Here is a 15,229-nt window from a genome sequence, read left to right on the forward strand (position 1 = left end):
CACAAGGTGGAATGTAACAACCTAGTTTGAATTTTGCTACGATTTAAAATTTTATAAAATTCATTACAATTAATTAGAAAGTGTGTGCAATTATTTGAAATAAAATTATTTTCTAAATATAAATTAAACAATCATAAGTTATATACTTGTTTGTTACATTCGTGCCCTCTACATAGCATTGAGTGTGTAAACTAGTTTCAAAATGTTTTCTAATCGTTTAGTTGTAGCCAGTGTTTTGTGGAATTTTCCAAATTTATATGTGATTTTCCTTGCTTTTTCCCTTAGCAATAGTGTTTGAGAGATCTGTAAACCTTAGTTTGAGCCCTAGATGGTTTTTTAGGTTCATCATGTCCCAAAATGCTTCTAGGAATTTTCCTGAAGTTTTCTGATTAGCTTTCGAAGTTTAAAAATGATTTGCGCAATTTCCTAGAATTGTTTTTAAATAAGAAATTAAATCCCGAAATTAGAAAAAGAGGAAAATGAAAACCCACCCCAAACCATAGGCCTATATATACCCCCGGAAAGTGCTCATCGCGCTCGACGACGTAATTAATACCGTGCAAATTGGGGTAGAGACTCCAGAGAAATTTATATGACCTTTTAACTAATCCCTTATCTTGCAGGGCGTAGCAGCATCTTTCGGTTTCAGTGATCCCCCGAAATTGAGTTTCAGTCTGGAGAGCAGTGCATCCATACATCGGAAGAAAATGAGAGTAGATGGCCAAAAGAGGCATGGTTTCAACGCTGCAAGTCCGAATGGAAGTAAAGGTGGCAGTCAGGAAAAGCAGCCTAGCTGCAATACCCCCAGCAATATAATGGGTTTCACGTTATTAACAGAGATCATGAAGGGATGTGACCTAAATTTTATTTTGAAGGAACGAATGGTCGCCTGCTATCGAATGGGTTCAACTCGAGGAAGAGGAACATGCATGATTACATGAGATGACACAGAGAATTGGAAGTAGTTTCATACTATACTGAAGAAAGAGGAACACCATACCAGCAATGAACTCACATGTATATATTTAGCTGATGGATGGTGGGTTACATAGTACTGATTTAAGTATCACGCACAATATTACACTGCACACATAGAACCACGCACTCCGTAGATGGACGACCAGAACACAAGCAGGTTTACATATAAAGATACACATATACAGCGGCAGGTTGGAATCGTCTGTTATTCAGTTATCTATATGGATCCCTGGAATTTTGACATATAGGAGCGACCTTTACCTATGTAAAAATTCAGCCATTAACGCAATTGGCTACGCAGTAGTTCATGCAAAGGTTCTTGCATTTATTGTAGTACGCCTGCTTGCAGCTCAGGCAGCCAGGGGACGTGGCGTTGCCGCAGGCGCTGCCACAAAAGCTGCTCGTGCAGCCACCGGTTGAAGAGCTGCACATCTGGTCACACTGGCTGCAGATCAGCTGCGAAGCCGCGAAAGAAGAAAGGACCAGCATTATGCAAACGACGGTGATGGTTGCCACCTTCAGTGAGGAGGCTGCGCCGGAGGCCATTCTACGCGATGCTTTTGTGGGGTCAAAGCAAAGCTATCTAGAGCTAGGTATATCTATACAAGGAGTACGAGATCCAGATGCTGCTACGGCGATTGTATATATAGGAGGTGGAAGGCCGTTCCACAACCATCTTGCTGGTAGATATTGACGTCAACAGGTGGATATAAAAGTTTATGAAATGTTTCCCCGTTCTGCACGTCTACAAAGTCAGAGCTTCTAATTTAGCTCTGCCTATATAATATATGCTTGAGCTAGGACGACGTCCGTACCAACTTGGTTTAGCAGTGCCCGGATTCTATCATATACAATCTTGGGCAAATTGCAAAAACCTACAATAATCGAATTGATTACATTAAGCAAGTTGCATAAGAAAATGTTATCACAGTATGTCACATCGCAAAGAGATTACCTTGCAATCTACAATAAAAACTAAGTTACATTAATCCATTTTGCGATCCAGCAGGAAGGGCGGAGTGAGCTCAAGAAGAGCACAAGGAGCCTGGTTGTCACCGGCCAGCGCGCTTTTTATTTGAAACAGTCTCTTCCAATGGCAGTGGTCCTTCCCAGAAGCAATCTTACGGGTCAACGGTCAGCAGTATTATTCCAGCGTATCCTTAATCATCATCCTTATTTCTCTGACATAATTGGATAATCTTTTTATCCTTGTATGCTCCGCCAATATTGACTTCAAAGGAGGATACGTAGTGCTTAAAACAAGCTTTGTCAATCACGCACATACCCAATTTTTACGTCAATCACGTATCTAAAGTCAGCAGTGCAAGCCTCTGGACTCTCCCTTTGTTTCTTCCTGGGCGATAGATGCAGGTCCAAAACTATCAGCTGTTTTCGCAGTACACCGTGTACATACCCATCTCCACAGCTGTTTGCCTGTTCTCAGTTCTGACTTCCGAGTGCAGGGGAACATGGGCTAGGAGCATAGAGAGAGCAGCAGAGGGCCCTGAGAGCAAGCAATGGCGTGCTTTGTGGTCTTGACGCTTAGAACCGAGAAAATGGGAATTCTTGCAGTTTGCAGCAACGTGATTGATTGAGAAAGCCAGTGCATCCTGTTTGATGCGAATACTAGAAGCAGGAAGCTTCTGGTGAAGAATTTCATGCAGGGTGTGTAGTTAGCACTTATTAGAACAAAAGCTCCTACATGCGTCCGCCAGTGATTCTGACTGTCAGAAAGCACGCATCAAACAAAAAGTGTTGCATTGCCTTCATTCACAAATTTGTATCTTGTTACAATTACGCGTTCAAAAGCAGTTTCTGGTTTTATTTATAATTATCTGATGCATCATCCGAACAGGTTTCCTAACACTAAAGATGGGCTACTGCATCATTTCCAGATCACGGAATGGTTAGAATAACTGCGACCTGTAACACCCTTTTAATCCTTTTTTGTGACGGAAACACACAGGAAAAGTAAACTATCTGCAGGGGCAGCTGAAACATGAGGGCTTGTCTCGCTGAGTTGGCGCTCAATGGTTCTCACGACCTCATCCATAACTTCTTCCGAATGTCCAAAATGCTGCTTGATTGTTGGCTCGAATGCAGCCCTCGCTGCGAGTGCCCTAATCCTGGGGGTGTTCATGAGTACGTAAAATGAATCCAGCATTTCTGTGCTGATCACACCCTATCGGATCAGAAATTTGTGTTATTAGATAAATGCAACCCTCAGAATGCAATATGCATTTACATGAGCATGGAAGTGTGTACACAAAAAACAAATTGTAGAGAATTTACGCACCCTTGATGCCATATCATTTAAAGGAATAAATGGAGCATCCCATGGTTGAATGTACAGATAGTCATTGTCACTTGAAGGCATGCCTACCATGCAAAGCACCATTTGACCCATAGAGACCAATTCTTGAGCCCTTGTTTTCAAGAAAGTTGTGAAATCCTTTCTGAATTGTCGCCCACAAGCCTGATCAACGAACGGCCTCCTTGCTCGCCTGAGACCCTCATCGATTTCATACATAGGGATTCTATTTTTCTTTAGATCATCAGGCACCTGTTATTGCAATATGTGTTTGTAAAGCTCCAGAAAACTGTTGAACAACATTTCAAGTGACTACCTATATAGCTTACCTCTGATAGTAAATTCAGGCTATTTGATGATAAAACTAGATTCACGGACTTACTTGTGAAGAGTCTTTTGTAGAATAGCAGCAACAACTGGACTAAAACATTGTTGTGTGCTCTGCTGGAATGTATTCAAGATCTTTGCAACATTATTGGAGTCATTGTCAGGGAGATCATTCAGAAACACAGATATCTCTGGCAATTCTTCCTTGTCCATACAATGGCGAAAAATTGCCTCAACTGCAGTTTCGACAAGTGTCAATGTGTTTGGGCCAGAAGCACATCCCAAGTCAGTTATAACCACTTTTCTGAGGGTTTTGGTATATTTCCACAATCTTGTGACAGCCTATAGTATCAAAGGCTTCATCCTATTTTGCCCTGCATTCTGCTAGGAGGAAAGTGTGGATTACTTACGTTTCCTAAAATCCAAACAGGACAAGTCTGCTCCTTAAAAACAAATATTTAACAATACGCCTGTTTGGAACAAGTGGATTGCTCTAGGAAAATTCAGGAATTTGTTTATGTATATCATAAACCTTACAGATTTGGACTCAAGAACTCCTTTTTCAGATAGGGCCTGCCTAGAGAGGATTAACAGAACGAAATTTTTGCACACTATATTTGGGACCTTCCATCACTTGCGCAACAATCAAATATGTGAGATATTAAGAACAACGCAGGAGGAGCAGGAAAAAACTTACAAGGTATGAGTTCGGAGGTTACCTGAGTGATAGAGTTGCGAGCATAGCTCGATTCTCTCTCTCCCCTGTTCATGTGCAGAGATTGCTCAGGCCATTGTTCTATGGGAATTATTGTGTTGACGAAGGCAAGCTCAAGGCGGCACCTACAGAACTTGGCGGTGCTAAATGTCAACGTCAACAATGGCCAATCTCTTCGATTCAAGCAATCTGGCACATCGAAAAATTCTTGAACAGTTGTGAACCAACCCTTTCATTGAACAGAACCAAAAGACTACTTAAGAGTCTTTAGCTAAAGACAAGCTGAATATATGATTAAACAAGTCAGCATCATTATTTAGTGTTGAAGTATAACTTAGTGGTCTACCTTTTCTTATCAGCTCAAGATTCTTGGTCAAACTGGTTGCAGCCACGCAAATCAATATGCCATTAGGGCTTGAGGTCTTGAGTTTGAATCATGATCAGCACAATTGACTAAAATAGTTACTTTGAATTATTTTCAAGACCTTTTCCAAATTCAAGACCTTTTCCCATCAATTGTAGTTTTGGCTTGAACTGATTGGTGTATATAACTCAATATTTATTGTAGTTTCTTGAAGGCCAGTTAGATGATCCAATGATTCAGCATTATTATTAAAGTGCAAAGAAATGAAGCCGGCCAGATGATCCAAGTCAGCATCATTATTTATGTAATTAGTTTAAAGCTAGGTTAAGTAGCAGGTGGGGTCAACTGAGCCTATTTTAGACTTCACGTATGAAGGCAAACCAGATGTTCCAACACTTCAGCGTAATCATAACTCAAAATACATAGCCAAATAATTAACCTCAAGCCGGCCGGATGATTCAAATCAGCATCTTCATTCAACAACGGAGAAAGGGCTTTCGGTCACCCACAGATATACCTGTCAGCACTGGTTGGTAACATCAAATCAAATTGGTACTATGCTTATAAATTAGTATCATTTGGTATTATCATCCAGTACTAATGTTTCTCCAGCTTTAGAAGAATCAATCGGTAATAAAGGGTAGGCATCACTGGTGGAAACTCACTTTTAGTCCCGGTTGGTAAGCCACGTAGCTCCCGAAGGACCAATTGGGATTAACAATTCAGGATAAAAGGGGGTCCTCTTTAGTTCCGGGTCATTCACCCAGGACTAAAGACTCCATTTAGTCCTGGTTGGTAATACCAATCGGGACTGAAAAGGTTAAAAAAAATGGGCCACTGTGCCATCCTGCTTGCTCCCACTGAGCCAGGCCAGGCCCTCACGCACCAGCCGCGAGGAGTCACGCCCCCGCCGGAGGCCAGGCCGCATCGGCCGCCTGGAGCCGCGCCCTCGCCGGAGGCGTGGCCGCGCGCTGCTCCTGCCGACTAAAGAGCTCTAACAGACTACAAAATTTAAACCTGGGACTAAGGGAGTACTAAAGCTCCTTTAGTCCCGGGTCAAAAATAACCGGGATAAAAAATATTGGATGGAAGGTCTCTCTACCAGTGCATATTAGTCCTGGTTTGTGTTACTACCCGTACTAAATGGTTTCCACGGGTATGTGCAGTTGGTGTAGGTGAGATGGTAAGCAAAGTACGTGCGAGGCAAGAGATCCTGGTGGGTTTGAATTTTACGCACTGTGCACACGTAAAAAATCACGTGACTTATGACGCACGCATATGTGTGTAGTAAATGGTTTTTCAACCGGTACTAATAGGGTACTAATAATGAGTTATCTAGCAGTGATTTAGTAATAAGCTTAATGCAGGGTAGACGAAGCCACAGAGGGTACATGACTGAGCATCTACATCCTATTTGGACTTCGTATAATTGAACTGTTTTTTTTTGTCATATTGTAAGCCGTGACAGCCATAACATTATTATTACGTATACAGCCCGAAATAAAGCACTGACTAGACCTTCTTTTTGAGAGACACACAGAGCAACCTGCGGGGTTCCAGCCCTCACGTGCCACTCCACAGTTCTCTCAAACTCTTCAACAACTGCTGCCTGCGACCCAAAGTGCTCCACGATTATTGGCTCGTACGCAGCTCTAGCGGCGAGATCCATCATCTTTGGCTTAATGGAGCCTTTTTCCATGTCACGAATGACATCATGCACCTGTATCTTGTTGATCGAGAAGGAGCTCTGATCTTCGACGATCTCTCTTAACTCCTTATCAGAAGGGCCATACATCGGTATGTAGAATGTGTTAGATTGATCTCCTTCCCAATGGGCCCAAAGGCCCATCAGGACCCTGATCCGCGCCCTGATCGGGGGCGCTCACCCTAGCAATGGGTGGTGGGCCCCTGTCGCGCTGCGCTATATAAACAGGGTGGGGGACCCGGCTCAGCTCACGAGGTTCGCCGCAACCAGCCGTCCCACCGACACACCTACCGATCTAGGTTTGCGCAATAGCGGCGGGAAGCACCATCACTACCTCACCGACGACTGGACTCGGCACTGCGCATCGCTGCCTTGCGCAGACTCCACCAAGCGAACCAGCGATGGCCAGCAGCTCTGCTGCTCCCACCCCTAGGGGTGAAGGTACCCCTATCTCTCTCACTCCCTCTCGGCACACACACCAGGAACACCATGACCCTCATGTCGATTATGATCCCGACTAGATGTGCATCTAGAGATCCTAGGCACAGCTCTAACAATGGTATCAGACACCTCACTAGAAGCCTTTCTAGATCGGGAAAAAGAAGTAGATCGAAAAGAAACAGCAAAAGTCAAACCCTAACCCTAACCCTAGATCTAAAGAATGCAAGCGGTGACTTACCTGTCGTTGACTTCACCGCCGCACGTCCACCGACGGCGAGCGGCAAAGGCCGGCCGAGCCTCGGGATCGTCGGGGAAAAGGTTCACCCGAGCCGCCGGAGCATCCGCTCGGGGCTCGGGGGGGGGGGGGGGGGGGCGCAACAGCACCACCAAAGGACCGCTCGACGGCGGCGCGCCCAACCCTCGCGGTGGACGCGCGCGCTGGCGAGGGGACCCGCGGTGGCGCCGGCCCTCTTCCATGGTCGCCATGGCCACCTCCTGGATCTTGGAGTAGACTCCGAGGGAGAGGGAGAGGGGGAGGGAAAGCAAGCAAAAGAGAGGGAGGGGGCTGCCGCGGCCGTGCGCCGGCGGGGCCATCCCTCAACCGTCGCCGCCGGCCATCGCCGGGCGCGGGAGAGACAGCCCCGCCGCCGCCGCCACGGCGGGAGCTCGCGGGGGAGAGAGGAGAAGAATGCGCTAGGGTTTTCCAGGGAGCGGCCATCGGGCGGTTTTGATCCGCCGAAAATGTCGCTGGACCGTCGGATTTGGACGGGCGGTCGAGATCGTCCGGGCCAGATTCGGCCCAGGCGGGAGGCAGCAGCAAGCCGCATTCGCGGCCCAGGCCCACGTTGCGGCCTGTGACCGCAGCCGCGTGGGAGGGCCAGCGGCAAGCTGCTTTTGGCGGGCCACCTTAGCAGGCCGCCCACGCGGGCCGACGGCGTCGCGCAAGCGGGCCGAGCGCGGGAACGGGCTGTGGGCCATTTTCGCTGCTGGGCCGAAAAAGAGGTTTTGCACAGTAACGCCTAATAATTAGTTTTTTCTATTTCCAGAAGCATTTAATTGATGTTTTTTGCATAGTTTTAGTCTCTAATCTAATTTGAACCAACGGGATAATTTGTATTAGAGATTAATAAAGTTTGTACAGTGGTTTTGCTTCTGAAAATAGATTTATTTCACAGTTTCCGCTGCAAAAGTCATATTTATTGCTCTATTTAAATATAATTTGAACCAACGAGACAATTAAATTTGTGAGAGCATGATAAAGTAAATTAGATTATGGTGCTGTTATTTTCTGACCAACGTTGTTAATAACTGTATCATGATTTAAAAAGGTTTTTTTTGATGCTTTTTATTTCTATTTCTGCCCAACGGTGATATAGTTTTAAATTGCATAAAAAGTTGTATGTTTTATCTTTTGACCAACGTTGGAAATAAATCATGCAATTGTTGTTATGATCTCACTTTGGATTGCAAATTTCAGGATCATTCAACTTAATGGCTTGTCTCAAAGAGATACCCATTTTGAAAGGCAACAACTATACAGAATGGAGGAAGAAGATTGAGTTCTCCTTCGTTTGTGGAGAAGTTGACTGGGTGCTGACTACACCGCGGCCACAAGCTCCACAGAAGCCAGTGAGGGCTGAAGGTGATGATGATGCTGCATGGTAGCAAAAGGAAAGGGACTATGCTCCACAGGAGTTGGCATACACCCTTGAAAACAAACAGTGGACCACTGCCAACAAGAAATGTATGGCTTTGGTAAAGAATACGATTGAGCCTGCTATTTTGGGCTCGATCACAGAGTGTGACTCCGTCTCAGAGTACCTCGAGAAGATAAGGAATCAGTTCACTAGTTCCTCAAAGATATACGCTACCCAGCTGTTCAAGCAGCTGGCCACAGAGAGGTACAATGGAGGAGGGACTGGCATAAGAGATCACATCATGAGGATGTATAACTTGGCAGCACAGTTGAAGCCAATGGATCTTGAGCTCAAGCCTGGGCACATTATTCATTTGGTTTTCGCTTCTCTGCCAAAAGAGTTTGACACTTTTGTTGTCAATTATAACATGCAGCCAGAACAGTGGGACATGGAAAAAATGATAGCCATGTGTGTGCAGGAAGAGGACAGACTTAGATCCTCATATGTTGGTTCATTGCACTATGTGAAGGACAACAGGAAAAAGATTGCTAACTCCTCTTTCAAGGCACGAGGAAAGGCTCCTATGCAGCAGAATCACCAAGAGCCTCTCACAGTAGACAAAGATCAATGTCTACACTGCAAGAAAAAGGGGCACTTCAAGAAAGACTGTCCCGACTGGTTAAAGTCAATAATGGCAAAAAGAGGTGAGAATACTATTTCTTTTGTAAATGAATCCTTGTATACACAGTATTCGAAATCTACTTGGTGGATTGACTCAGGTGCAACTGTTCATGTTGCAAATTCTTTACAGGGATTCCGTTCGACGAGGACTACGCAAAGAAGCGAAAGATGCGTTGAAGTCGCAAATGGAGTCCAAGCAGAAGTTGAAGCTGTTGGCGATGTCTCTCTATAGCTAGTTGATGGTTTCATGCTTGTACTTAGAGATGTGCTTTATGTTCCTTCGTTACACAGAAACTTGATTAGCATTTCACGTATGGACCATGATGGATATGAATGTCATTTTGGAAATGGAAAGTGTGCCATTTGGTTCGATAATGCATGTGTTGGTGTTGCCATCCTTCACAATGAGTTGTATTTATTATCACTGCGTGAAAAAGTAAATTCTGTGTGTGATGTGAACATGAATGTATCCTCGTCAGAGAAAGAAAAACGAAGAAAAGAAAGAGAACTCATGAAATATCATCGAAATTATGGCACTGTCGTTTAGGCCATATTTTGAGGGGGAGAATAGAAAGACTAGTTAAGAATAAAATTCTTCCTCAATTAGAGTTCTCAGACTTAGAACAATGCGTTGATTGCATTAAAGGAAAGTTTGTAAAGCAAATTAAAAAAGGCGCTAAACATAGCACAGGAGTTTTAGAGATAATCCACACTGATATTTGTGGACCATTTCCTGTGAAAAGCGTGGATGGCTATGACTTGTTCATAACATTCACAGATGATTACTCCCGTTATGCTTACATTTATCTAATTAAAGAAAGATCAGAAGCGCTGGATAAATTTAAGATATTTAAAGCTGAAGTTGAAAATCAGCATAACAAAAGAATCAAAATAGTAAGATCCGACCGTGGGGGGGAGTACTATGGTCGACATACCCCATTTGGCCAAGTTCCTAGACCTTTTGCAAGGTTTTTGCAGAAAAATGGCATAGTAGCCCAGTATTCGATGTCGGGCGAGCCTCAGCAAAATGGAGTAGCTAAAAGGCGTAACCGTACACTGATGGATATGGTGCGCAGCATGATGAGTTATTCCACCTTACCATTGGGACTGTGGATGGAGGCGTTGAAGACCGCCATTCACATTCTAAATAGAGTGCTAAGTAAGTCGGTGCCCAAAACACCGTATGAACTATGGACAGGAAGAGTACCCTCACTAAACCACCTGCGTGTGTGGGGGAGCCCAGCTGAGTCCAAAGTATTTAACCCAAACATCGGGAAGCTAGATCCCAAAACAGTAAGTTGCCACTTCATTGGCTATCCAGAAAAATCAAAAGGTTTTCGTTTCTACTGTCCAGACAGATATACAAAGTTTGTAGAAACGAGACAAGCGATTTTCTTAGAGGATGAGATGGTGAGGGGGAGCATGGTAGCTCGAGAGATTGATCTTGAGGAGAAGCGGGTGTGTGCACCTAATCCGATGATTCAGGAACCATTCTTCTCACTACCTATTATTCCCGCACCAATAGTTCCTGAGGTCGTGGTGCAAGCACCCGCTACAGTCCCTGATATTGTGGTGCAGGCACCTGCTATGATTCCACCCGTGGAAACGATGAGTGAAGTTTTGGAACTTATCCTTCAGGAGCCAACTGAACCCATCGTTACACACGAGGAAGAGTTGCAGCAGCCACCTCTTAATAATGTGCCACAAGCAGAGGCACAGAATGTGCCCGAAAGTGAGGGGCCTAGAAGGTCTCAAAGGGTCAGAAAATCAGCTATCCCTGATTGTTATAAAGTTTATAATACAGAAGAAGTTCATATAGAAGGTGATCCCACTTCATATGAGGAAGCCATGAAAAGTGTTCACTCATCGAAGTGGCTAGAGGCCATGGAAGATGAGATGAAATCGATGAGTTCCAACAATGTTTGGGAACTTGAGGAGATTCCTAAAGGAGCCAAAACAGTAGGCTATAAATGGGTCTACAAGACTAAACGTGACTCCAAAGGGAATATAGAAAGGTATAAGGCGAGACTTGTGGCAAAAAGCTTTACACAAAGAGAAGGAATAGATTACAATGAGACTTTTTCTCCTGTCTCATGTAAAGACTCCTTCAGAATCATAATGGCACTGGTTGCACATTTTGATTTAGAGTTACATCAAATGGATGTAAAGACGGCATTTCTAAATGGGGATTTAGAAGAAAATGTCTACATGAAACAACCAAAGGGTTTTATCATGGAAGACAAAGAGAATATGGGATGTCGTCTAAAGAAATCCATTTATGGATTAAAGCAAGCCTCTAGACAGTGGTATCTAAAGTTTAATGATATAATAAAGAAATTTGGGTTTCAAGAGAATATAGAGGACAATTGTGTCTATGCAAAGTTCAAAAATGGGAAATACATTTTTCTAATCCTGTATGTGGATGATATCTTACTTGCAAGCAGTGATATCAGTCTACTGCAAGAGACAAAGAAGTTTTTGTCGTCAAACTTCGATATGAAGGATCTTGGTGAAGCATCATATGTTTTGGGCATAGAAATTCACCGAGATAGACTGAATGGGGTCCTTGGATTATCGCAAAGGGCATATTTAGAAAAGGTTCTAAAGAAGTATAATATGCATGCGAGTAAGGCCACACCTGCTCCCATAGTCAAGGGCGACAGTTTTGGGAATTTTCAATGTCCCAGGAACCAGTACGAGATCGATCAAATGAAAGCGGTTTCATATGCTTCAGCTGTCGGAAGCTTACAGTATGCTCAAGTGTGCACTCGCCCTGACTTAGCTTTTGTCACCGGGGTTCTTGGTAGATATCAAAAGTAATCCAGGTATAGAACACTGGAAGATGGTAAAGAAAGCATTGCGCTACGCGCAAGGCACAAAAGAACTCATGCTTACATATAAGAGATCTGATTCCCTAGAGATAAAAGGGTATTCAGATGCAGACTTTGCGGGAGACAAAGATGATAGAAAATCCACGTCTGGATACATATTCACTTTCGCAGGAGGAGCTATCTCATAGAGAAGCTCAAAACAGAAAGTAACTGCGTCATCAACGATGCATGCAGAATTCATAGCATGTCATGAGGCCACGGGGCAGGCAATGTGGCTAAAGAAATTTATACCCGGATTGAGAGTGGTCGACTGTATTCACAGACCACTAAAGATGTACTGCGACAATGAACCAGCAGTATTCTATGCTCACAACAACAAATCAAGCAATGCTTCCAAAGCCATTGAGATAAAGTTTTATGTTGTGAAAGACAGAATCCAGGATCACACTATAAGTCTCGAGCATATAAGAACAAAAGATATGCTTGCGGATCCGCTCACGAAAGGCTTACCACCAATGTGTTCAGAGAACACTTAGCCGGCATGGGTTTAAGGGAAAGCCTATGACTCCTGGATTGGAAAAGGCCCAAAAGAAACAGAATTGTTTCAAAATAGAGAGGTGTGTTGTAGCTGTTGATTCTATCGGCGATTAAGCTGTGACGACGAGGCATGCTCTACATATTAATCTACGATGAAACGAATAAAAGTGAAAAGTGTAAAGTTAAAAGTAAATGATGAGATCAAGGGGGAGAATGTTAGATTGATCTCCTTCCCAATGGGCCCAAAGGCCCATCGGGACCCTGATCCGCGCCCTGATCGGGGACGCTCACCCTAGCAATGGGTGGTGGGCCCCTGTCGCGCTGCGCTATATAAACAGGGTGGGGGACCCGGCTCGGCTCATGAGGTTCGCCGCAGCCAGCCGCCCCACCGACACACCTACCGATCTAGGTTTGCGCAGTAGCGGCGGGAAGCACCATCACTACCTCACCGACGACTGGACTCGGCACTGCGCGTCGCTGCCTTGCGCAGACTCCACCAAGCGAACCAGCGATGGCCAGCAGCTCTGCTGCTCCCACCCCTAGGGGTGAAGGTACCCCTATCTCTCTCACTCCCTCTCGGCACACACACCAGGAACACCATGACCCTCATGTCGATTATGATCCCGACTAGATGTGCATCTAGAGATCCTAGGCACAGCTCTAACAGAATGAATCTAACTTTTCTCTGCCGACGGCACCCTGCTAATGTATGAAAGTAAAATATATATATTAGTGGAAAAATATGAAAAATGTAGTAAAGCAAAGGCGTCAAGAAGAGGTCGAAAACTAACACAGCTTTGGTGCCTGTTATTGCAAATGTAAAATTAAACTACAAAATATTTGTAGCGAATGGACAGACTTACTACAGTGCTTACCTCCGACAGCCATTGTACACTGCTTGACGCAAAAGCTAGATGCACAGAGCCACTATTAAAGACCATCTTGTAGAATGAACCAGGTACAATAGCAGTCAGAACAGGACCAGAACTTCGTGCATTTTTTTGGAATGCAACCAGGCGCTTTGCAACATTGTTGAAATCATTGCCTGGAAGATCATTCAGGAGTACACATAGCTCCGGCGGGACCTTCTGGTCAAGCGCACAGTAACAAAAAAATGGCATCGACAGCCATTGAGACAAGTGACACTGCATTCGGGCCCGAGGAACACCCCAGGTCTGTAATCACCATGCTGCTGATGGTATTGGTATATTTACTCATCAAGTCAGTGACAGCCTCCTCTACAGTATGCTTCATCCTCTTCTGCTCCGCACTCTACAATACATTGGTGAGCAGAAATTACATATCAGGTCAGCTCTGCTGGAGCTAGAAATCATTATGTAAAACAGAAAACGTAATTTAATTATGTTGCTCTTCTGTCCCATTCTATGCAGAAATCCCATGACATACGCCATACCAACAGGTGGAAGATAGAAAGGAATTGTAACAGCTACAGCACACCTTTGCATGGAAAGCAGCAGCGTTTGATTTTTCATTTTCTTTCATCATTTCCAGAATATTCGAAGGAAAATACAAATGATCTCAACAAAGATAGAATAATGAAAAGAATGACGATACGAACGACAGTAAGATTCAAAAGGATACCTGAATGTTAGAGTTACGGGCATAGCTCGCTTCTCCTTCACCCTGGTGGCCTGGTTCATGTGCAGAGACTGTAGGGAGGCCACGGGTTTCGTGAAACAATTTGGTCTTTGTTCTGGTAGAGGCAAGCTACATGCTAGCTAGTCTGCTATATCCTCACATTGAATTTGCTAAAAGTAAACACTATGGATGCCACGACCTCCTTTGTTGGGTTATGATCCAAATTCTTGGACAAAGTGAAGCGGGCCGAAGTTAAGTGGCCCATTAGCGTTTGGAGGGACTACATCATCTATTAGTATCATATTGCTAATAGACGAGGCTGTGGGGGTTTTTCCTCCCTATATATATGGACCACCTCCCTCATGAAAAAGACGCACCATAGACTTCTATACGGGAAGGCCCTAAGTTAGGGTATCCCCAAGTTGTAAATCTCCGTTGTAACCACACCCAGATATAGTGAAGATTGTTGCTGGCTGGCGCCCGTGGTTTTTCCCTCTTGCATTGGGAGGGTTTTCCACATTAAATCTCGTGTCTCTCTGCAATTGATCTTGTTTACTTCATCGTTCCTCCGCCATCGCGTATAACAAGTGGTACCAGAGCTGAGTTTTTCAGATCAGGGCAACGCGATGGCGTCGATGAAGTTTGATCTACCGCTACTCGACTACAAGACGAGATTCTCGCTGTGGCAAGTGAAGATGAGGGCGATACTCGCCCAATCACAGGATCTGGATGAGGCGCTTGTTTGCTTCGGGAAGAAGAAGAAGGAAGAATGGACTCCTGAGGAGAAATGTAAAGATCGTAAGGCTCTGTCGCTCATTCAACTTCATCTTTCTAATGATATCTTGCAAGAAGTGCTGCAGGTGCAAACTGCTGCAGAACTTTGGTTGAAACTGGAATCGATCTACATGTCAAAAGATCTCACCAGTAAGATGCACATGAAGATGAAGTTGTTCTCGCACAAGTTGCAGGAAGGAGGATCGGTGATGAATCACATATCGGTCTTTAAGGAGATCGTGGCCGATCTGTTATCCATGGAGGTAAAATTTGATGATGAGGATTTATGTCTTTTGTTACTATGCTCACTGCCCGGTTCATATTCAAAT

The 15,229-nt window shown here is 44.3% G+C and overlaps 1 protein-coding gene across 1 annotated transcript; it reads right to left on the reverse strand.

Moving 5' to 3' along the window:
- Nucleotides 1-2,772: 2,772 nt before the first annotated feature.
- Nucleotides 2,773-13,781, reverse strand: LOC117853479 (uncharacterized). Its single transcript, XM_072293428.1, is given in 8 exon segments — nucleotides 2,773-3,160; nucleotides 3,275-3,541; nucleotides 3,619-3,694; nucleotides 3,696-3,997; nucleotides 4,336-4,560; nucleotides 6,242-6,508; nucleotides 13,403-13,639; nucleotides 13,641-13,781. Coding segments are annotated over 8 exon segments (1,761 nt in total). The 3' UTR covers nucleotides 2,773-2,914.
- Nucleotides 13,782-15,229: the final 1,448 nt, after the last annotated feature.

This window comes from Setaria viridis, chromosome 4 (genome assembly GCF_005286985.2).
Source record: "Setaria viridis chromosome 4, Setaria_viridis_v4.0, whole genome shotgun sequence".
In the NCBI taxonomy this organism is placed as follows: domain Eukaryota; kingdom Viridiplantae; phylum Streptophyta; class Magnoliopsida; order Poales; family Poaceae; genus Setaria; species Setaria viridis.